The sequence below is a fragment of the Microtus pennsylvanicus genome, chromosome 4, assembly GCF_037038515.1.
Source record: "Microtus pennsylvanicus isolate mMicPen1 chromosome 4, mMicPen1.hap1, whole genome shotgun sequence".
NCBI classification, from domain to species: Eukaryota; Metazoa; Chordata; class Mammalia; order Rodentia; family Cricetidae; genus Microtus; species Microtus pennsylvanicus.
Genome location: NC_134582.1, coordinates 75,688,765 through 75,713,234, shown reverse-complemented (window position 1 = coordinate 75,713,234; position 24,470 = coordinate 75,688,765). Strand labels below are relative to the sequence as shown.

General features: G+C 43.0%; 2 protein-coding genes across 9 annotated transcripts; one reads left to right on the top strand and one right to left on the bottom strand.

Annotated features, from left to right (window-relative positions):
• Positions 1 to 117: 117 nt before the first annotated feature.
• On the bottom strand, positions 118 to 11,427 carry Hnrnpk (heterogeneous nuclear ribonucleoprotein K). 6 transcript variants are annotated; one of them, XM_075969434.1, is made up of 16 exons: positions 11,290 to 11,427; positions 9,252 to 9,336; positions 8,811 to 8,908; positions 8,074 to 8,130; positions 6,672 to 6,715; positions 5,742 to 5,814; positions 5,035 to 5,106; positions 4,422 to 4,535; positions 4,005 to 4,133; positions 3,349 to 3,656; positions 3,197 to 3,251; positions 2,996 to 3,079; positions 2,707 to 2,722; positions 2,546 to 2,628; positions 2,047 to 2,216; positions 118 to 1,333 (listed from the first exon to the last, which is right to left on the bottom strand). In XM_075969434.1, exons 2-16 carry the CDS (start codon positions 9,307 to 9,309, stop codon positions 1,300 to 1,302), a joined length of 1,395 nt encoding a protein of 464 aa, XP_075825549.1. In that variant the 5' UTR covers positions 9,310 to 9,336; positions 11,290 to 11,427; the 3' UTR covers positions 118 to 1,299. The 6 variants fall into 6 exon arrangements, with proteins under 6 accessions (XP_075825549.1, XP_075825551.1, XP_075825550.1 ...); XM_075969436.1 differs by having other exon boundaries at positions 118 to 1,273; XM_075969435.1 differs by lacking the exon at positions 11,290 to 11,427 and adding an exon at positions 10,938 to 11,047.
• On the top strand, positions 11,424 to 20,339 carry Rmi1 (RecQ mediated genome instability 1). Of its 3 annotated transcripts, none has more exons than XM_075969432.1 (3): positions 11,424 to 11,556; positions 15,965 to 16,051; positions 18,310 to 20,339. In XM_075969432.1, exon 3 carries the CDS (start codon positions 18,338 to 18,340, stop codon positions 20,192 to 20,194), a length of 1,857 nt encoding a protein of 618 aa, XP_075825547.1. In that variant the 5' UTR covers positions 11,424 to 11,556; positions 15,965 to 16,051; positions 18,310 to 18,337; the 3' UTR covers positions 20,195 to 20,339. The 3 variants fall into 3 exon arrangements, with proteins under 3 accessions (XP_075825547.1, XP_075825546.1, XP_075825548.1); XM_075969431.1 differs by having other exon boundaries at positions 11,540 to 11,677; XM_075969433.1 differs by lacking the exon at positions 11,424 to 11,556 and adding an exon at positions 12,232 to 12,339.
• Positions 20,340 to 24,470: the final 4,131 nt, after the last annotated feature.

Genomic DNA, 24,470 nt, shown 5'->3' with positions numbered 1-24,470 from the left:
ACACACACAAAAATCCCCATGTAACTTAAGATTACTGTATTCCCTTACAAGAGGAACACTTCAATAAACTTTGTATGTATCAGTCAACCCCCTTTCAAATTGGGCACACATCAAAACTAACATCATGGAAGTTTATTTAAGATGTGGATTTTGAACTACCAATACAGATGCCAAGTCTACACAAAACATCCACAGGAACTTTTTCCATTTTTTGAATCGTTCACAAACATTTCCTACATAATTCAACACACAGAGAAATGGTACATCCTTTTTCTTTCATTGTGCATACAATGGAAAAAACAAGTATATATATTTTTTACAAAGTTCAACTAACAAGACACTAAAGCGGTTGACAATTTGTCTATAGGTGAGAAATTACCTAACAAAAATAACCAGGATTTACTCAGCGTCAGCCACTTCTATAACCAAGTGTTACTCTGATTAATAAAGCTCACTGCCCATTAGGCTTCTGGCATATACTTAGGATGGTTAACTCTTGTAATATTGTTTCCCACCTTAGTTCTCCCCATTAACATAGAAAACTGCTGAAAAGTAGTGGCAAACATTTGCAAAAACAAACAAAATCCCAAGCTTATTATAAGCATGAATATGTGATGGAAATTTATCAAGCCACATCTTTCCAACCATTAAGAAAATCACCCAAACCGAAATTGCCAATGTGTTTTGCCTATGTCTAAGACGTGCACTTATATCCAACAGAGGAGCTGAAAATCAAACTTAGTGTTTAGTTTAGGGGTGGGCTGGAAAGTTCAACCACCATTTGAAAATTGCCTTAAAAAAACAAAAAAGACCACCAAAAATAGATTCACTAAATTTATTTTAAAAATCATAAAACGTTTCTTACAAAAGAGCATTACATTCTGCACACTGCTCTGAACAAATGCCAGGGACATGTGGACTATTACTTTCCTCCCTGTCCCACCCCCCCCCAATGTTACAGTGACCACAAAGCAAGGTGTTCACAATAATTACACGGGGGGAAATTTTTTAAAACCACCAACAATAAAGAAAAATTAAATTCACTCACTCTGCTGCGGTTTCAAATTTTTAATGTTTGTTTTTGCATGCCCTCCCCCCAACCCTGTAAGTAACTAAAACATTATACATCTTGTCAACACTACACCTCAAATGCAGAACACCTATGAAGCAGAGGAATGTTGGCTTTTTAAACAGAAGCAGATAAAAAAAAAGATGCAGGACTCCTTCAGTTCTTCACTAGTCTTAGAAAAACTTTCCAGAATACTGCTTCACACTATAAAAAAGAAAAAATATCTTGCATTAGAATCCTTCAACATCTGCATACTGCTTCACACTATAAAAGAAAAGAAAAAAAAGTACGAATTAGAATTTTTGTTCGAAACATCTTAATCAACATTAAGACAATTTCAATGCTAAATTAAAATGATAAACACGTCCATTACATTTAGAAGAACTTTAAAGAGCACTAGCAACTCTAAGTTAAAGCAATGTTAACTCAAAGAATGTTAGACAGTAGTGCAAGTAGTGCAGAGTAAGAAGATGAGACTAGAAGCTGTTAATCCTTGGTAGAAAGGACAAGGCATGCGAGGCAGGTGTGAAATGCTGCGATTTCCAGCACCATCATGTCCTGCAGAGGTGGCCTGTGCCATATGGCAGACTGTGATTTGTTGTCGTTTTAGTTAGCTAAGAACAACAAAATCACTAGTCTTCCACACAGAACTAGGCCAACATCCAATGACTCTTCTACATTTTCTACAGGCTCTGTATAATTTATTACAAGTGGTGGTTTTGGCAGCAGTTTTCACCAGAGAAATGAGAAGTTTGCTTGGTTAGGGCTTCTTCCAGCAAGATTAGTATTGAATGTCTTCATTTTTAGTAAGAAAACAGAAGAAAATCAAGGCAGAGCTATTAATTAAGATGTTTAAGAAGTTAGATTCCCCAAGTGACGGAAACACCATGGTTTCTAAAAGAAAAATCAATTGGGAAGAAGAGCTCTTTAAAAGATTTTAGTGTGCATATGCTAACACAAATGGAGCTCAGACTGACCTGTTCTGCAGCAAATACTGTGCATTCTGTATCTGGTCCTGTGTTCCTGTGATGGTAATAATCCGATCTTCAGATCCTTCCAAAGGCTCATCAATTTTGATCGATGCTCCTGACTCATGACGGATTTGTTTAATCCGCTGACCACCTTTGCCAATAATAGATCCAGCCAACTGAAAAGATATTTAAATACAAGCTTAATGACAACTTTAAGGAAAACTTAATCCCTTATCAATGATCAAGAGGAGCAACTTTATAGAATGTCAGTCTTAAACTTCTGAACTATATTTTAGATTGTTTTAATCTAACATTTCCTTAACAAACTAATAAGAAATCCAAAACCACCTATATTAATGGCACCATCTGCTGTTAGATTTAACATACTCCCAAAAATCCTAAACATTATTTCAATCTTAAATTGAAAGTCTTTGCTAAATTTACAGGAGCAGCAATCATAACAAAAAAAAAAACAATGAAAGTTCCCTAAATTAAAAATACTTACATCTTTGGGAATAGTTACTTGTGTGGTAATAATAGGTCCGCCAAGATCACCATATGAGCCACGACCCCCTGCATAGGAATAATCTGATTTAAATAATGAGCAGTAAGTTCTTAGAAAAATAAGTATAAAACAATGTCTGATTCCAAAAAGAAGAAACTTACCATATCCAGAACCACCCTAAAAACAAAGAAAAATAAAATTACTTATTTCAATATTCCTAAAATAAAACAAAGCCCAAAAAGCCAACAAAACCCAGAGCTTAGGAAAAAAAAAAAAAAACAATAACTCCCCCCATATCAACCCACACCCACGCTATTCCAGTAAGCAAACTAAAGATTTAGACGCACAGATTTCTAAGAAGGTAGAAATTATCAGGGAGCAGGGACACGAACCACTTCTAATAGGCAAATTATATTGCTGATAACTACATTAACGTTATTAATACTCAACCTGTGGTTCATAAGCCATCTGCCATTCTGATGGACTCCATGTGTCAATTGCAGAGTCCCAAGTTTCATCAGCACTGAACCCAACCTGTATTACACACAGAAATAGAAAACTATTTAGATGGCTGTACAATCTTGCACAGAATATTTGATTAAAAGGTCTCTTACAACACATACATACCCCCTTATAAATCAAAATTCTTACCATGCCATCATAGCGGTCTCCAGGCCTTCCTCTTCTGTCGTAAGCCATTAGATCTCTGCAAGCATAACATGTGTTGTAACGATTTTAGCCTCGCACCAAGACAACCCCATTACCGCAGCCTCTTTTAATGTTGCTGTTTGGCTAAAACTTACCCCCCTCTGGGAGGTGGTGGTGGAGGAAGAGGAAGATTCCGAGCTCTGCTGCCACCCCGGCCACCACGTCCAGGAGGTGGTGGTGGAGGTCCTCGACGAGGGCTCATATCATCATAATCTCTTCTAGAGGGAGGTATGGGACGCCCACCCCGACCAGGAGGCATTCTGTCAAAACCACCTCTTCCCCGCATGGGAAATCCCACAGGACGTCCACGGCGGTCATCAAACATCATTGTAAAACCACCATAATCATAGGTTTCATCATAAAAGTTGGGATCATAAGGCTGTGCACGTCCTTTGATGGGAGACTAAAAACAGAAACAAAGCACTTTAAAGACTGAAGAGCCTTGGTCTTATCAACCCATTCCAATTATTAGTTATTAGTAATTATTAATTAACCAGCCTCAAAAGGTAATAGAGGCAGAGATAGGAAGAGGCAATGACAGAAAGGATTTCAAAATTACTAAGACCATTACCCCAGATATGTCTGAAAGAAGCAGGCAATACAGAACTATATGTAAGGACCTTTGCATAAACGACCAAAGGCTCTGTATTAAAGCTGGCAACACAAACTCCCACGGAAATGCCAAAATTAAATACTGCCATATTTCTGTTAGTGTGATAAACTGAATGCAAACACAATCTCCCAACAATACCTCAGATATAAGGTCAAGGATGATCTTGATGCACTCTACAACCCTATCAGGCTTTCCTCCAATAAGAACAACTCTGTCAGTAGAGTGAGGGCAGCATTCCTGGAAAAGCTTGATTGTTGTCTGAGTGTTCTGTAACACATTCACAGAAAGAAAACTCTTAAGAGGAAGTTAACACTTTAAACAACATCCAGGCTCCCTACTTCAGACATATGAACCCAATGATTCCCATAAAAAAATGTGGTCAAACATACAAGACCTAGAAATGATACAAGTTGAACAAAACTTAGTTTTGTTACTTTAAGACCTAAGTAAATAGCGATGGGGTTATCTATCATAGGGAATAGCCCAAAGAACCAACTCTGCATAGAAAATTATGAAATCCAGCAAGGAACAAAACAGAGCAAAATAATGCCTTACTTCTCGAAGTTCTTTAATTTTAGCACCTTTGACACCAATAATTCCTCCTGCCAGACTTTGATGAATCAACAGTCTCAATTCGCAGTCAAAGTCACTTCCTTTATAGTGTTGGTACTGTGGAGGGGGAAATACACAATTTTACTTTCTTATAACTCTCTTCCCGACACACTATCAGCTTATGTTTAAGCACAACATAATGCACTGCTGCAGTAAGCAACCTGAATTTATATCTCAATAACTTTACCAGTTATGTGCTTATTATCCTCAATAGCCAGGCCCAAAAAGGACAATCTGCACCACCTTAAAAAACTATTTTATTTTCAGGTCCTGCAACACCATACCCACACTGCAGCCATTTAGCATGTCGCTGTTACCACAAAATTATTAACATTCAAATAACACCATAATAAAAATGACTGCAAAGCACTTTGCAAATGTAGTTAATTCCCACTGCAGCATGGAGCAGGGTCAACAGTGAGTTGTAAGACCATTCATATATCATATTTTTAAGCCTTTTTCTATAGAGATGGGAAAAGCACACTATGTTAAAAATAAATCAATCCTATGGGCCAGGCTCCATACTTCAGTGGGGTTCAATGGCACTATGACATACATTTAAGCATTCCACAGCATCAGATTCGAGCGGGAGCTGGCTGGTTGCAGTGGGTGATGGCAACTGCAGGCCCTGAAAGTAGAAAAATAAGAATAATAGGTTAAGTGTCTAGCGTGATCAGGCTATTGTCGCATATATTGGTAAAGCTACTACAACATATATTAAAATATATTACTAATCCAGAAAACAACTTATTTAACAGTAAAATCTTTTCTCCATGTATACCCAGTAAATAAATGTTCAGACCCTTAATGCCAATATTAATATAGAAAATGAGCCATAGCCATGGGTTCATTGCTTCCTATCTACAGAAGAGCCACGACAAGTTTCTGTAACTGAAACTTCCTTAGATGGGATTATGACCCCGCAACTGAACTGTACACAAACCCTTTCTCCCGAATTACAGAAAAAAAAAAAAAACAACAACAAATCTGCCCTTTATTTTTCAACATTGCCAGTTTAAGAAAACAGACCCTAAAATCAAGGCCTTTCTTTAAGTCATAATACATGACCACAGATATTTACTATTCCAGGAGTGGCTAGCCTGAATTTTAAAGACAAATAGAGAACGTTATATACTATGAATGATTTTGCTGCTACAGAACTGTTCAGTTTCTCTCCTGTCCCTCAGTGTACACTCCAACAAAACTTAAACACTGACCCTCAACTTTCCCCAACATCTTTTTATTATAACAAAAGAAACCTACCTCTTCCAAGGTAGGGATGATTTTCTTCAGAATTTCTCCAATCGTTTCAATATCAGCACTGATACTCAGTATGCTGCCAAATATCAAATACCACATAATACAAAAAGGTGGAAAAGAAAAATGAGTTTTGTCATCAGCAGTTTTGTCATCTTTTAGAGAAGTAACATCACATTTACTTAATAGTCCCCATTTAAAGTAACCTATTTATGAATTTTGTACATGCATTTTATTTTATGCCCAATACAGACATAACATTATTAGAAGACTTCGAAAGAGAAAGACAGAGAGAATGGGCTGCTGGAAGGGCTCAGATTAAGTGGCAATAATCGACCAGAATTGAAGCAGAGTTGAATTCTCATGTTCCCCGCCACCAAGTTAAGGACACCCTCGCTGTTACATTGGTAATACTGGCACACCTTCTCTTGGGTAAAGTGGGGGAATATGCAAGTGGTGAACATTGTATCTGGAGTAAGGTTATGGATACCAGTTAGAAATTAGACTACTAATGGGCTCTGCAAGAAAACAAATACAAATGCCAAGACAAAACAGACAATACAAATGAGAAGTGAAGGAAAGTGAACCAGTTAGCGTTTCATCAGAAAACATTATGAACAGACAATGTTGGGAAGCAAGGTGGGCCACAAAGACAGAGCGAGAGACTATTTGGGTAACAGTTTGATTTACAATGCAGCAAATATGCAACACTTGAAGCTGTGCTCCTTCCATCGAAATAAAATTAGTGGATCGTTTGGGTGGGCAACTCACGGTAAAAGTTCAGTGACAAAAGGACTTAATGGGGAAAATAAGACAGAAACTTCAAAAACAATACACCGTCTAAAGGGGATACTATTTAATTATATAAAAGGCAGGTAATAAAATACATTTCTCTCTTTCTAATCAGGCAGTGAGGCATAAACTGTTGGGACATACCGCTCGGGGCCACTGCTGTCTGGGACTGAAACACTGGCATTGTACTGCATTGGTCATTGGCGTTCGTGGATGTTGGCATTGGGCATGGGCATTCAATCAGAAGTTGTCAAGTATTGTACCCGTTTGGCAACGAGCACATTTTTGGGCATAGCCAACCAGGGTTTTCACATGGGCGTTCAGGGGCGGATGGGCCAACGTCATGGTGGGCAACGCAGGGGTAAGTCGATCCAGTACATGGGCAACGGAGATATATGGCCAAAAAAACAAGGAGAGGGAAAAGGGGGAAAAGCAATAAATTTTAATTTAATACAAACTATACTCATACTCTCAATTAATGAAACAAGCTTAAGTTGTTCTGAAGACTAACACAATAATGGACTTCTCTATACCTGACTGTGGCTTAACATTTAAGGACCTTAAATTGATGGTTCTAGTTTTGTTTTTGTTTTTTTAAAAAATGTTTCAGTAGCAGGCTGGCTCGTGAGGGTAGACACAAAACCTGTCATGACTCAAAAGTTTACTGAAATTCTTGAGGAAAATGGGGGAAATAACCCAGATAATTATACAGAACATCTGGATTAAGAGGAGAAAGAGGTTCAAAGACAAAACAAAAATTCCCACACCAAACCCCCAACTAGTAAGACTGTTTTGGTTTCATGAGGTGTCAAACACAATCCTGTATCTCAAAAGCAGGTTTATAAAAATTAAAACAAAATTTAAAGTTTATAGCAATAAAGAGAAACATGAAGATCCGTTACCGAGAGAAATGAAATACTGTTAGGTACTCCACACAGCTATTCGCCTCTATTTTACTAAGTAAGGAAATTTTGATATAATCAAGGTCTAGAAATACACACACACTTCCGGTGCTGCCAACATTTTTAATGTGTCTAATCACAAGAGTCAACCCACTATAAATTATTGAAGACTCAAATTATAGGCAGATAGCTCGACTGGCAAGATTATTATTTATTCATGTTTAAAAATCAGTTAACGTTAGCTCTATGTTGCAAGCTGTGGAACAGATAAAGTCTTTTTTTAAAAGAAAATAAAAATTGTTTTAATCGGCCATCCATGATGGCATTGAGTAATACAGATTCCCTCTCTCTATCACACACACACAAGAGGAATGATGCAATTAAGGGTTTTCACACATTGTCTCTATTTCTAATTAAGATGTTTTGTCTTATTTGAAGAGAACTAATTTGAAGGGCCCTCCCATAAAATGAAAAGATTTAATTATATATGTTCCACCATCAGAGCTTTTAAAAAAAGAGTAGGAATCCTCTACACGACCATTAATTATTACAAATGGTTGTAGCTACAGTGACTTCTAAGATGTGATCCTTTAAAATTCTAGAAACAGACAACGAATTTGTTTGTTTAGTAGTTTAATACTTACGTCTGTACGCAGAGCCTTAATGTTCTTGCCTCCTTTCCCAATCACTGCACCAGCATTCTGAAAGACAAAAAAATTACTGTGCATTTCCATAAAATTGGTATTCTTACCTGTATTTTTAAACTTTAACAACGAAGTCTGCACACGACGGGGAATCTACTTAAGAGTGAGGGAAACCAAGATTCTATTTACTGAGTATGAGATATTTTACAATACATCACTGGAATATTTATAACACCAAACATGAGTGTAAAGTTCCTAGAAAGTGCAGAATACCTTTACCAGTGCTATCTTGTGAAAACCAGGCCAAAATCTATTCAGCAAACTTTTATACTGTAACTTGAGCAAAGTTATAAGGTAACCAAAATCAAACTAGTTCCCCGGGGAAATAAAACTTTCAATGCCCAGAGTCCTGCTCATTCTTCAAAGACATCTGTGGCGACCCTGTAATAAGGCTTTCACACCTTCAGAACTCGAGCACTACCCAGAGTTCACAAGTCTTATAAAGAGCCAAACCAACTAACTCATGGTTAGTGTCCATCTGTTCTGCCAGCAATCAAGGGCAGAGGACAAATGGATAAAGAGCTAAGGCCAGCCTCACCAATGAAATCTTTCAAACTTTCATTCAATGTGGAAAGTTCTAAAAGTGTTCCTGGGATTCAAATTAGGGCTTAGAATAAAATATTGTAATTTTAAGGACAAAATTTAAACACCCAAAATTCAAAAAGTTGTATTTGTACCTTGCTCTGAAGCAAAATGCGCAGTTCAACCATCTCATCAGTATTTCTAGATCTTTTAAAGGCTTGCTCCTCTTCCATATCTTCTGCAGGGCGTTTACCTAGAAATTAAGTTCATATTTTGAATTAGAAATATCCTCAAGTAAATGTATTTTAAAATACACTTTATAAAATCCCTCCTGTTTTCCTGGTTTTTCCCCTTTGCAACAAAGATCTTAATACTTCAAAGGATTAAAAATTTGGATGAAAACAATTTGTACTGGCTGTTACCTGTTACCTGTGCAAGACAGGGTTACTTCTTGTTCATTAAAACCAAGATTTAACAGAATCTCAAAACTACAAAATTTTATAGTAAGAGGTAACCACAGCACACACAGAAAGCTACTGTCATAATGAAACTAACAATATATTCATAAACTGCTTATAATTAAAATATCTTCTCACCAAATTCACCATTGGTTTCAGTGTTGGGGAAGGTTTCTTCTGGCTGCTCGGTCTCCATTTTCTTGAATTAAATGGATACACCAACCTGTAGAAAAATAAAGAAGCTAGTACATTTGGCTTATTGGAAGGAAAAAGCAAACACTATTTTGCTTAAAATCTTTAAAAGGGACCGTGCTTCCAGAACACACAGCTTTGCAGAGCTGAACTGACACCGCAGAGCTGCAGCAGCCTATAAAAACCAACACAAATCAACTGTGCTTTTCCTTTTATTATTCAATACTAATATTGGGTCGCAAAGTCTGATTTGAGGAAACCGGCTGTTCCTTCCTACTCTAAAAAATTCAGGCGAGGAACAAGTGTGGTGGATTGCTTTTGGATTGTCTCAATGAAACACAACAGCTCAACTCACTACCATGAAATGAAGGATTTCCCCCAAGGAATTCAGTAATCGCGTCCTCAACAACTTCATATCATTACAACTGGAAAGTCAACTGCCCTAAGATTTTGTTCACAAAACTAATTCTGGGAAAGACTGCACCGTAGCACAAAATTAGTGTTATTGTAAGACCAGTAAGTAACTGAAATTATTGTGGCTGTTTGCGAACGTCAACACCATTTCAATGCCATTTGCCAAGTTTACAAATATAACGGCAAATATAAGCTGCTTTTCAACGTCCACAGGGAGCAATCTAAAGCCCTGACCAGACAGACTCAAACCAGCGCCATTCTCCAGCAAAGCCAGCGGAGCCTTCAACCACCACCACTCACTACGATTGTAAACGGTGCTTTAAAAAGGCTACAATTCCCAACAATTTCACCTCTAATACAGCTCTTAAAGACTACAGCCAAAGCGACACAATTGATCCGGTCCTCTCGTGGCCGTACCAAGCGAACAGCCAGCACAACAAAGCTGAGGCCGAATCCCACTTACGCCTCCTCCAACCCCGAGCGCCGGCTGCTAGCGTCGCTAAGGGCGGCTCGGGGACCCGCCGCTCGGCTCGCTCTGCAGCCACGACCGCAAATGGATGCAGGCGCGGACGACAGCAGGGTCGACCGATAAGAGTCGAGCCCACGTCCGCGAAAACCGAGCGGGATCGGCCGCGCGGAAGCTCGCGCCGTCCCCCTGCCCACGGTCCGCCCCGGCCCTCCCCTCCCGGTCTCGGCCGGTGGCCTAGCGGAGCAGCGCCCGCCTCCCTCCCTCTCTCCTCACCCGGATCCGACAGGAAATGGCGGCCCGCGTAATGGCGACTACGTGCGACTAGGCGGCGCCGCGCGCGCGACCCCCTCCCCCACCCACCCAGCACGCGGGCCCGCGAGCTCAGCCCCCGCACCTCCCCCCACCGCCCGCCCGCTCGAGACAAAGCGGCGGCTCCCGTTCCATCGGGGTCCAGGCTGAGGAGAGATTCCCGCATCCCCGCGCCGCTTCCACCCCGGGCGCCCCTCGGCTCCGACCCCCGGGCCTCCGCTCACGAGCTCCCCAGAGTCTTCGGCGGCGGCAGCAGCGGCGCGCACGCCAACTGCAGAGGCACGCTCGGGGAAATGGCGGCCGTGGGGGAGGGGAGCCCGGGAAACGTTCCCCGGCGGGCGGGGGACCGAGCGCCGGCCCGAGCCCTTCCCGACAGCAGCGCCACAGCTCCGGCCCCGCTCCCCGCCGCGCGCGCCGCTCGCCCAGCCCCCGGAGCTCACCGCGCCGAGTCCGCCGTTGCCTCCCGGCCGCCGCACCGCACCGCCTCCGACGGTCGGTCCCTGCTCCAGACAGAGGCCGAGGACCCACCCCCTCCCGCCTCGGCGCCGCGCCCCATTGGCTGCCCGGGCGTCTGCGGTGGCGCGAGCGCGCGGAGATTGGCCTCCGGCCGCGTCAATGACGGCGCCCAGAACCCCGCCTCCCGCCGGCGACTCCCTTCGGGCTGGCAGGCCGCGGGGCCTGGGACAACCCACCCGGGCTGGGAAGCCCTCCGGAGCCGCCCGCCGTCCCGCGGCGCCCGCCCGTTCCCCGGACCCGCCGCTTCCCCACGGCCCGGTCCCCTCCGACACCTACGTGAGGGGCCGCAGGCGAGCGGGAGGCGAGCACGACGGCGACGTCCGTGCAGCGGAGGCACAGAGGATAATGGCGTCTGCAGCGCTGTCGCCCGGAGCGCCCTCCTCCTCTCTCGTTCGCGCACTCTGTCGCGAGGGGGGGGGGGCGGCGCTCTCGCGAGATTTGCCACGGGCGCTCACGTGTGCCGCGGAGGGGGCGGTGCCTGGGCGTTTGCGAGCCCCGAGGGGTGGCTGCGGGTCTGGAGGAGGGACGGCCGCGCGCCGCGAGGTGGGCGGTAGGAAGTGGAAGCGGGAGGGGAAAGAGCCCGCGAACGGGAGAGGGAACGCGCGGCGGTGCCTCGCCGGGCCGGGGAGCCCACGGTTGTGGCGACACGAGGCGGGATGGCCAGGTCGGTGATCGGCCGGGGTTCCACAGCTCCCCGTCGCGGCTCGCTAGCTCCCAGTGCCGCGGATTTGCGCGCCCCTCCGCCGGGCCCGGGAAACCCGCTGCTCTAACGGCCCGGGAGGGGCGCCGGCCTGGCGAGGCCTTCAGGTCGCTGTAACTGACCCAAGTCACTTTCGCCTTGGACCCGTAAAATGCCGAGCTTAGAACACGACGTAGGCCCCCGCGCGTCGGGGCAGCACTCCTTCCCCCGCAGGAAGCTCGCGGGCGGTGTGGCCGCCCGACCTGGGGAAGAGCCGGCTTCGGTAGTTCCCTCGGTTCTCACCCACTGCTCCAGACTCTTGCTGGGACGGCAAGATGTTGGTCTCTGGAAGCTAATCAGTGAGGCTTCCTTGCTGGTCCACCCGTGTCCTGACCCTTGAATGATCTCAGGATATCTATGCCTGCATCCTTCTAAGGATCGCTATTTATGGTCGTTGCGTTATCTTTTACTTACTTGGCAGAGGAAAACTGGGAATTGAGGATTTGGTGAGGCTTGAAGTGCGGGTGGACGTAAGAAAGGTTTTGAGATAGCCTATGTAGCTCTGTCTGCGACGGAATTTACTACGTAGACGAGCCTGTCTTCGAACTCACAGATATACTCCTGCCTCTCAGATGAAGAGATTAAAGGTGTGTGCCGCCACACCTGACCCACAATTTTTAATTGTTTTTTGTTTTGTTTTGTTTGAGACAGGGTCTCACTCTGTAACTCATAAAGATCCTCCTGCCTCTGCCTCCCAAGGGCTGGAATTAAAGGCATGCTCACAACATCCAGCTAAAATTAGTATTTCTATTGCTCCATTTTTTTCTAACCTGTAACCAGTGATGAGTGCGAATCCAAAGGAAATTACTGGAACTATCTTGAGTAGATGCTAATGGAAAGTTACTTTCTCTAAACTCAGCTATACTTATTTGGTTTTGTCTTTTTAGGTTTCCTCTTTGCGTAACTGAAAGTTTGCCTCGCCTCCATCTTTCATTTTCTCTTTGAAGTTGGACGTTTTCAGTTCATTATTAAAACCCCTGCTCAGGACTGGATATACAGCTCGGTGGCATGGCCCTGGATTTGGGCACTGTGCCAGTCCTCTTCATTTAGTGACACCCGGTTACATGAGGGGTTAATGGTTAAATTGTATAGGCTAATGTTTTAGAGCCCTTACTTAACTGGGATTTAATATAATTGTAACTGTACAGGAGCTAGCTGGAATAATATTTAAAATACTATAGGTACCATATCCCGAGTTCTCTACTGAATGCCAGACTTTGTACTGGCAGTTAAATGCTATTACAGTACTTTGAGTAAATTGTGGTTATCTTTGTTTCGTGTTCCTGTCTTTAATCCTAGCATTTGAGAGGCAGAAACTGGTGGATTTGTGAGTTCGAGGTCAGCTAAGGGCTGTCTCAAGAAACAAAACAAACACTAAAAACCTGGAGGCAGGGGTGGGGATGAGAGGAATCAGTGAGCTTGTGGCTCCTGCTGAGGCCTTGCTTGATGATGTAAATTCTGTCACCAGAAGGCACGTGGTAGAAGGAGAGAGCCAACTCTCAATCTGTCTCTAATCTCCACGTGAATGTACACACACACACACACACAATGTAAAAAGTACTGAGGATGAGAACCATATCAAGGCCACATAACAGCTGGGTTGTAGACTCCTAAATGGAATTTTCTTTCATGTTTCCTTATATTTGGTTTTGGAGGATGCACAGACAGCTCTTACTATTCTTACTTTATGTCAACCATAATATAACATCCTGCACCCCACCCCACCCCAGACAAGGTTTTTCTGTGTAACAAGTCCTGGCTGTCCTTGAACTCACAGAGATCCACTTGCCTCTGCCTCTTGAGTGCTGGGGTTAAAGGCGTGCGCCACCACTACCCAGACAATAAAACAATTTTTCATCCCTGATTTTTTTTGAAGTACCTTTTCAAAATTCTGAAATTCTTTGAAGTCTTTAACAAGTTAAAGTGGGTTTAAAGAGTAAATGCTTTGGGCCGGGTGGTGGTGGCACACGCCTTTAATCCCAGCACTTGGGAGGCAGAGGCAGGCGGATCTCTGAGTTCGAGGCCAGCCTGGTCTACAAAGGGAGTTCCAGGACAGGCTCCAAAAGCTACAGAGAAACCCTGTCTCGAAAAACCAAAAAAAAAAAAAAAAAAGAGTAAATGCTTTAATTACGTTGTGAGAGAAAGAGAGAGAGAGAGAGACTAGAAGTGGAAGCCAGAAGGCAGCCTTGTGGAGGAGTTGGCTCTCTGTTCCGCCGTGTGGGACAGTAGCAATGGGCTCAGTCATTACACTTAGTGGCAGGCACCTTTATCTTGCTGGCCCAACTTTTATTTTTTAAATAATACCTGTAAAGTGGATGTAGATTTTTGTTGGTGCTTTAGAATCTCAGCTATTGGTTGGGAGTCACATATACCATCTAGGGATGCTGCTTTCCTGTTAAAAATATTTGAAGCTGATTGATAATTAATCATTGAGCCAGCTATGCCTAAGCCTTAGTGACAAGTAATGGAACCTTTCTGCTTTATTCTCTTCTGATCATTCCTAGTAGTTGGGATTTAGAATGAAGATTTGCACGGACATACAAATCTATCAGGCACAAAAGTTAATGCAAATATTTTCTTACTGTAAAAGCAGGGAGGGTTAAGTTCTGTAATTTTGTATGTGGCTACTATACTAAGAAAACATGAACACATATTTTCATGTCATTAAGTAGTCCCTAAAAACCTCTTCAGAGCTGGGTATGGTGGCGCACACTTTAATTCCAGCATTTGGAAGGCAGAGACAGATGGATCTCCAGGTTTGAGGCCAGCCTGGTCTACAAAGTGAGTTCCAGAATAGCTAGGGCACTTATACAGAGAACCTTGTCTAAAAAAAAGAAAAGAAAGCGTTCGGAGGTTCAGAGTATCTGATGCTCTTCCAGAGGACTGGAGTTTACTCAACTCCAGGGATCTGACACCTCGCCTCTTTGGCACCTGCACTCGTGCATATGCCCAGGCATACTCAACATTTTTAAAAATCTAAGATTACACAACTTTCTATTTCATGAACATGATGCAATTTTTTTCTAGATAACATTCAGAATCCCTCTAATATAAAAACATGAACTTTGACATGATTGTTCTCATATCTTTTTTCTTTTTCCTCTAGTCTTCCCTTTCCCCCTTTAGTAAGTCCTAGAGATTGAACCCAGGGTCCCAGAGCTAGCTATATCTTGTTCTTGCCTTTATCTTTATTTCTAATTGGGTGTGTTTTCCTGTTTGTTTTTGGAAACAGGGTTTCTCTGTGTAATGGCCCTGGCTGTTCTGGAACACAGAAATCCACCTGCCTCTGCCTCTGAGTACTGGGATTAAAGTCGTGTGCCACCATGTTTGGCTTTGATTGTTCTTTTAATATTGGTTTTGGAAAGTCAGAATGTGTGTTACAAGTTAACGTTCAGTTTAAGAGACATCTTTTCCAAAGTTGTTTCTCTTCCTGTATTGAGGGGTTCTTAAGACTCTGCGGCTGTTGTCTATCAGCTAATGGGAAATTGTGCCATCCTAGCTAGCCTTTCCTTCTGAGCTGTTACCTGCTGTGACTGTGGTAATAGAATTCTATAGGAGTGGGGGTGTGTCTTACCAAAAGCAGGTGGGGTCCTGGGCTAAACTATCTGCTATGCTTGCCTTCTTCAAGGTGGCTCGGCAGATCAGGGCACTGGCCACCCAGTTTGAAACCCTAGTTTTGTCCCCAGGACCCACCTGGTAGGAGAGAACCAACTCCTGCAAGTTGTGCAAACTTCTGCATGGGTACCATGGTATAGATGTGCTCCCTCCAGACATACAAGTGATGGTAGTATGTTACAGTTTCCTCTGAACCGCTTCATCACACACTTCACTAATTTACTTTATTAATTCTCTTCTGCCGTACTTTCACGACCCATTGGGTTTACAAATGAAATGAGGAAACAGGTCTAAAAAGAGTAACTTTCTCTCAACAGCTTGTTTCTGTTTATCTCACCCTATTCTCCCCTTCCCTTCCCCCTGCAACACAGTGTTTCTCAGTGGAGTCCTGGATGTTCTCGAACTCACTTTGTAGACCAGGCTGGCCTTGAACTCACAGAGAGTCTCTGCTCATTTCTAGTCTATATTGTTTCCATTTTATCTTGACTGTTAAGGAGTCCCCAGAACTATACAATCATACTCTTAGATTCATGGAAATAGGACAATGAGTCTTTAATTCGTTTTCGAATCCTTACTGCTGCTTGTCTTTCCTTCCAGGGTCCTTTCTCTGTAATAGAGGCTTTGAGTACTCCACTGGGCACCTAGCTTGAAATCCTGTCATCAGAGTTCATGCTGTTCTGTGAAGTAAGTTTTCTTATGGACATGTTAGACCTTAAATAAGTTCTGTCTCTTTAGTGTCTTCATCTCTAGAAGGAACAGATAGTGTGTCTGTGTGTGTGTGTGGGAGAGAGAGAGAGAGAGAGAGAGAAAGAGAGAGAGAGAGAGAGAGATTTGTCTTTAGTACTTTGCTATTGTATTATACTGAGAGGTTTATTTTTTGTTTGTTGTGTTTTGGTTTTTTGGGACAGGGTTTCTTTGTGGCTTTGGAGCCTGTCCTAGAACTCACTCTGTAGACCAGGCTGGCCTTGAACACACAGAGATCCACCTGTCTCTACCTCCCAAGTGCTGGGATTAAGGGTATGTACCACCACCACCCCTCTGAGAAAATCAGATTTAAATATCACTGACAACACAGTTGAGAATATTTAGGAAAACAAGACTTCTCAATATCTGCCCAGAGAGGTAGGTGGCCAACCATAGATACATAAATTTTAATTGTTAAAGTACACAGTTAATTATAGCTTTCAAAAGAACCTAGTGAACATTATTTAAGTAAAATTTAAATTAATAGAGTATGATTATTTGGAGAATCATGATGGCCTTAGTGACCACTGCAACCTGAGCATCAGGCTCCAGGTCTCGGCAGTGACTGAGGCAGCTGAAGCTACAGCCAGGGCCTTGATTTTTCCCTAGAATGAGAGCTCTGGTGCCCTTGCAGCCTGGTGAGGTGAGACCTGGCTGCGAGGAACAGCGTGAGAGCAGTGCTAGCTCTTGGCAGGCACCATGACTTAGGATCATTCTGCATGCTGGAAAGCACCGAGACAAGGTGGGAAGTGATAGATGGCGGAGACACAAAAGATGTGTGCTGTCAAGTGAGGTGCACAGGAGGTGTGGAAAGCAGTTGCTGTGCTTGTTCCTTGGGAAATGGTGAAATACACAGCTCATCACAAGAGTCAGCGACAGACACAAGCACTAGTCGGCCTGCAAGTTTTCCCTTGAGAAAACCGACCACCATATGAGTTACCATGACTCCCAGAGCCATGTCCTAGCCCAGGAGGAAGAGAAGTGCCTGCAGAATGGAGACCCATTTGACTGGACGTGTCCTGCTGGGACTTCTCATCATTGGTTGTAGTGGTTCGGCTATGAGACTGGACAACTCTATATTGAATTACAGTTTTGCCGTGCTGTGTCTAACGTTTTCCAGAGATTTATTTTCTTTGGAAGCTTTGGGTTGGACAAACACTTGAAGACACACATAGGCTCCACCCACCACCATGCAGAGTAGGCAGGAACACACCTAAAGACCCCACCCAACAAGGCTTGCCTGTGGCACAAGCCGCTACTGTGTACAAATACAGGGTGGAGCCGGGTGGTGGTAGCGCACGCCTTTAATCCCCTCACTCGGGAGGCAGAGGCAAGTGGATCTCTGTTGAGTTTGAGGCCAGCCTGGTCTACAAGAGCTAGTACCAGGACAGGCTCCAAAGCTACAGAGAAACCCTGTCTCGAAAAACTAAAAAAAAACAAAAAACAAATATGGGGTGGAGAGATGGGAAAGAAAGAAGCTGAACAGCTTGAGCACTGTAAAGAGAGGCGGATCTGGAGATGTGAGGGTGGAGAGGAACAGCCTGATGTGAGTGAGTAGGCTGTGAGGCCACCTGAGGCCGTAAAGAATTCTTGGCCCATGCTGCCATTGAGGAACAGATTGCCAAGAGGCGAAGGCTGTCCTCACTGAAAGCTTCTACTTCTAAGTCTGAGTCCAGTCAAAAATAAGTCTATAAGGGTAACAAATAAATGATCAGACCTTGGGGGGGGAAGGGGGAGGAGGGAGTGATAAAAAATGAATCTGATTATAATTTTGAGAAGATAATAAGATATAGTAATGGCTGTCTTTCAAAGATCTGACATTTACCCTTTCACATATCAATCTTTGAACAACCGTGTAAGACAGTTGGTGATACTGATGAAAATACTGAGTCAGAGAAGTTAAAGTACTGGCGTTAGGTCATGTAGCCTTTACCTTGACAAAGCTAGCTCATAAACATTTTGTTTTTCCTCATTCTTAGTACTTGTAAGGTTTGCATATTGACTGGGTAGAAAGTCAAGTAGTTTTTAGCGCTGGAGAGAAAGGTGTAAAGGGAGTAGTAAGTAATTAGGCCTGCCTGTGGATTTGAGAGGTAGAGGTGCTGTATTTAAGTCTAGGGAATCAAGTGGACATAGATGTTCTTGTTTAAAAGAAACAAATGTAACTTTAAGTTTATTGAATCTCTTTTCTATGTTTTCAGGTGGATGTGTATGCTCCTATTTTAAAAAATGAGTTTAGCTAGTGATGTATTAAGAGTTGAAACCTGGCTTTTGGCAACATGGCATGTTAAAGTGCCTCTATTGTGGCTGGAAGCTTGTGTTAATTGGATCCAAGAAGAAAATAATAATGTTAATTTGAGCCAAGCACAAATAAACAAACAGGTATTGGAGCAATGGCTTCTTACTGACCTGAGAGACTTGGAATATCCTCTCTTACCTGATAACATTTTAGAAATTCCAAAGGGAGAACTGAATGGATTTTATGCTCTACAGATCAATTCTTTGGTTGATGTAAGTCAGCCCGCGTATTCCCAGATACAAAAGCTGAGAGGAAAGAATACAACCAATGATCTAGTTTCAGCTGAAACACAGATTACTCCAAAACCATGGGAAGCAAGGCCTTCCCGGATGTTGATGCTACAGCTCACGGATGGTGTCACTCAAATTCAAGGGATGGAGTATCAGTCTATTCCAGCTCTCCATGGTGGTCTTCCTCCAGGTACAAAAATTTTGGTTCATGGACGCATTTCATTCCGTCTTGGTGTTCTCTTGTTGAAACCAGAAAATGTGAAGGTGTTAGGGGGTGAGGTAGATGGTCTTTCAGAAGAATATGCTCAAGAGAAAGTACTTGCAAGATTAATTGGTGAACTTGATCCTACAGTTTCAGTTGTACCAAGTAATTCTGATCACAGTTTGCCCAGAGTTTCAGGGGGGTTGGATGCTGTTTCAGGACCTTCAGATGAAGAACTCTTAGCAAGTCTCTATGAAAGTGAAGAGCCTGCAACAAGCAATGATACATCACCCACGGAAGGAAGCTGTTTCAGCACAGGCAGCTCCTCAACTCCCATTCCCATAATTCAGTCTAGTTTTGAGCCCGGATGTAATATTTCTTCAAAGCACAAGGAGAAGCCAAACCAGTCTGTGCATTTTACTAGTGGAGAGTTTGACGACTTCTCACTGGAAGAGGCCTTGCTTTTAGAGGAAACTGTCCAGAAAGAACAGATGGAAACAAACGCATTACAACCATTAACTTTGAAGAAAAACACAGATAAATGTGTAGAGATATTTTCACATAAACCTAATACTCTGAACCATACTCCTTTGATTAATAAACAAGAAAACAGCAATTGCAATGAAAAAAAATTATCTGAACAAATAATTTACAAAGACAAATTTTTTAGCTGCCCATCTGCGAGAGACCATAAGAGACTCTTAGCCCATGATTTTACAGATGACAGTAAGACTTTGGAAGTCAGTAATACAACAGAGCAAAACATTGACAGTTCAGATGAACATTGCTCCAGTAATAAAATGTTAAACAGAAAACTAGGAACCTGTCTATCAGAAAAGAGTTCAGAGGTTTCTAATGAAAATGGCTCCCCTTTACAGGCTCAGTCTTCAAGATCAGTTGAGAATAATACTGATCTCTCTATTGACATGGACTTACATTCTCCACCCTTTATCTATTTGTCTGTTCTAATGGCCAGGAAGCCAAAGGAAGTCACCACTGTGACAGTCAAAGCATTTATTGTCACTTTGACTGGGAATCTCTCAAGCTCCGGTGGCTGCTGGTGTGTAACTGCAAAGGTTTCTGATGGCACCGCCTATCTAGATGTGGACTTTATAGATGAAATACTTACCAGTATGATAGGCTTTTCAGTACCAGAAATGAAGCAATTAAAAAAAGACCCTCTGAAATATCAAAACTTCCTAAAAGGGTTACAAAAATGTCAGCGAGATCTGATAGATTTGTGTTGCCTAATGACTATTTTATTTGATCCTTCTTCACATAAAGCCTTGGTACTTGAATTACAAGATGTTGGTGTGGAGCACCTTGAGAACCTAAAGAAGCGGCTGCATAAATAATTTGACAAAATACTATTGGAGTACACTTTAAAACATGCAAATATTTGTTCGTATTATTTTTGAAACTGTAAAGGAAGGAAAAGCTTTTGAACTTAAAAATGGGTGAGATGGCTGAGTGGTTAAACAGGCTTCTGCCAAGACTGAGGACCTGAGTTTGATCCCTTGGTCCCTTGTAGCTGAAGGAGAGAAACAACTCCCAAAATCTGTTGTCTGTCCTTCACACATGCAGCAGAGAGCTTGTGCACACATAAAAGCACATATACACTAAATCACATTTAAAAATAAAGATATCTAATCAAAATGAATGTGAAGGGTATTTTTGCTTGATTTGATAATGATGGGTCAGGATCTTGTAATGCAAGCAAGCCTCTATCATGAAGCCTAATCTCTAGACCCTTAATTTCCCCCCCCTTTCCTGGAAAGGATCTACATTCCCGGGCTGGCCTCAAGCCTCTTGTACAGCTGAGAGTGATCTTAAGCTTCTGATCTTTGTCTCCATCTCCCAAGTGCCTGGATTATGGTTCTTCGGTTTCAGTTGGTGCACTAGTTTAAACCATGACTGTATGTGCTAGTCCAATGCTCTACTGACTGAGCTAATCCCCAGTCACCCGTGTTGAAGAACTTTGCCAACTCATCCTTGCTGAGAAACTGGCTTTCTACTTGTTGAATATGAGATAATGGGTAAAGAACTGTGATGGGCTGACAAAATGGCTTGGTAAAGGCTGTTCCTGCTGAGCCTAATGACCTGATTCTTCTCTTGGTCCTACATGGTGAAAGAACTGTCTCCCACAAGATGTCCTCTGATTTCCACATGCGCCCCCTCCCCCATACGCACAAGGAATTAAAAGTTCCCCAATGAGATACATTATTGAAAGTTGCAAATTGTAAAAGTAATTTTCCCCTAATATGTTCAATATTTCAAAGGTTTGTGCTGTTATTTAGGAGTCTTTATATTTACTGTCTAATATTCTTTTTTAAAAAATGCTGCAAGATCCCTGCGGCAGTAGGCAGCAGAAATACTGTAGGTCCCAAATGGTAGCGGGCCATGTGGTAGCAGGCAGCAGGCTCTGGGAGCAGCCAGTCCCAGGCAGAAATGGCTGCTGATCCCAGAGCGGTGGTGGCGGGCCATGTGGCAGCAGGCAGGGGGCCCCAGGCAGAGACGGCTGCTGGTCCCTGAGCAATGGCTGGTCCCAGGCAGGGAGACACATGGCGGGCGGGCAGAAGACAGAAACATGGATAGCCATGACATGCAGGGTGAGGTTGAATGTTTATTCAGGGGGTTATGGAGGAGGAAGGGTGAAGGGGGGGACAGAGAGAGAGAGAGGAGAAAGAGAAGGGGGAAAACAGAGAAGTGGGGAGAGAGGCAGATGGAAAAGATAGTGAGCTCAGGCTGGAAGCTGAAGATCAGCCTGCCTCAGCGGATGGGGGAGGGGTGGGTGTGGCTTGTCTCTTACAGGGACCAAAACCATAACACTGTCTGTGTATGGTTCAGAGGACAACCTGTGAGCTGCTTTTCTCATGCCATGCAGATTGTAGAAACAGTCATCAGGCTTGGCAGCAGCTACTTTCTTACTGGACCATATGACTGCCCTATGGTTTTTGAGATGGCATCTCACTGTGTACCCCAGGGTAGTCTCAAATTCATGAGGCCTCTAGTCCTCTGAACTAGCTGTGCATATAAGTTGTTTCATTTTATTATGGCTGTTTGAAAAAGACCACACTCACTTTGCTATTACAAGATTATGTTTGGGAGGTGAAGTTATTTTAATCTTCTCTCTTAAAATTATAAATGGGGTGCTGGAGAGATTTCTTAGTGGTTAAGAACTGACTGCTGCCCTTCTAGAAAACCCAAGTTTGGGTCCCAAGATGGACTGCTGACCTGCTAGTTTGGGGGCCAGCCATAAGCTAAGTATGGGCAGGTCACCCAAAGGAAGTTCTTTACTTCCAACCATTATCACCTCTAGGCATCGATGAATTTAAATGGAGGCCTGAGTCTCAGTAGTTTACCCTGAGGCTATGCCTGGTTGCAGGAGGAACCATAAACTGAGATTACCCACCTCCACCCAAGAACAGACCATTCAAAGTAAATGCTTAGCATTCCAACTGCTGTAGATAGGATCACCCCACCAAGTGTCAGCCAATCAGGTTTCCTAAACCTCAGAAACCCATCACTTCCACCTTGACTACTATAAAAAACCAATTCTAACTGAGCTCAGGACTCTCTGTTTATTCCAATACATTGAATATGTGGAGAGACCCAGTTTGCAAACTTTTTTTTTTTTTTTTTTGGTTTTTTCGAGACAGGGTTTCTCTGTGGTTTTGGAGCCTGTCCTGGAACTAGCTCTTGTAGACCAGGCTGGTCTCGAACTCACAGCTGGGATTAAAGGCATGCACCACCACAGCCCGGCTTGCAAACTTGATTAAAATAAAGGCTTTTTGCTTTTACATAGGGGACTTGGTCTCCTTGTTGGCTTTTGCTGGGACTTGGCAGATTTGGGCATAATACTAGTAAACCCATCTCCAGTGGATTTGACACTCTATTCTGGCTTCCCCAGGTGTGGCTGTGTGCATAGTGGATACACACACATAATTTTAAAAAATTTTGAGACGATTTCTCTGTGTAGTCCTGGCTATCCTAGAACTTGCTCTGTAGACTAGGCTGGCCTCAAACTTGGAGATTCACCTGCCTCTGGGATTAAAGGTGTGTGCCACCATGCCTGATTTCATAATTGAGAAAAACGAAGTAAGAGGATCAAGGATCAAAAGTTGGTTATTCTTGGCTACATAGAGGCCTGCTTGGACCACATGAGACTTACCTAAAAAAAATTGAATAAAAAGATGTAAAAATGTTTTTCATTGAAAAAAAAACAGTTCAAAGCACAAGAATACAAATAATAAGTTGTGATATTTCATTTGTATTTTAATAAAGTTTGCCTGAGGATCAGAGAGTAAAACAGTTGCCCTAGTCAGCCTTACAGACCAGGCCACAATAACATACACCTTTAGTCCCAGTAGCCACACTAGTTTACTTTACAAACCAGGCAATAGTGGTGCATGCCTTTAATCCCAGCCCTAGAGAGGATTATAAAATGGGAGGAGACAGGTCTCACAGTCTCATTCTGAGATTCCTGGAGGCAGGATCACCATTTCAGACTGAGGTAAAGGTAAGAGCCAGTGGCTGGCTGTTTTGCTTTCCTGACCTTCAGATTGAACCCCAATATCTGTCTTTGGGTTTTTATTAATCATGCTACAGTAAGTATTTTTAACACGTGTGTCTTCCATGTGTTTATGTGCATACAGAGACCTGAAAAGGGAATCAAATCACCTGGAGCTGGAGTTGTAGGTGTCTGTGAGCTGCCCAGTGTGGGTGCCTGGAACTGAATTTAGGTCCTCTGGAAGAACAGCAAGTACTCTTAACCACTGAGCTTTCTCTCCAGTTCCAAGAATACCAGATACTGTTGATACATACTCTCATAGTACTCGTCTGTATACTTAAGTATCTTTATGAGATCTAAGTAGTGTGTGTGTGTGGCATTTTCTTTTAAATAACTGTGGATTGTGATGGCTATTCTTGGGTGTCAACTTGACTACATCTGAAACGAACTGCAATCCAGAAATGGTTTGCTTAGTTTGAAGTGGGTGAAACCACTTCTAGTCTGGTAGGAATACTTAGACCTTTGATCCAGATTTTGAGATGGGAAGACACGCCTTTAATCTGGGCCACGCCTTCTGCTACAAGTCTATATAAGGACAGGGAAGAAGGAAGCCTTTGCTTTTTGTTGATTTGCCCTTGCCTTTTTTTTTTTTTTTTTTTGGTTTTTCGAGACAGGGTTTCTCTGTGGTTTTGGAGCCTGTCCTGGAACTAGCTCTTGTAGACCAGGCTGGTCTCGAACTCACAGAGATCCGCCTGCCTCTGCCTCCCGAGTGCTGGGATTAAAGGCGTGCGCCACCACCGCCCGGCTGCCTTTGCCTTATTAACATCCATTTCTTCACTGGCATTGGAGCCTACTTCTTTGGGATTCCAGCTTATACTGAAAGCCAGGCAAAACATTCAGCCTTATGGACCGATCAACTACTGGAGCTTTGGACTTAATGTTCACAGAAAGCCATTGTTGGATTTGCTGGAGTACAGCCTATAAATGATTCAATAAGCCTCCTTTATATAGAGAGAAACTCATTCTGTGAGTTCTGTACTCTAGAGAACCCTGATTAATACATGGATGGTGCATAAAAATAGATCTTCATATTGCATCACTGAATAGAAGTACGAGTCCAT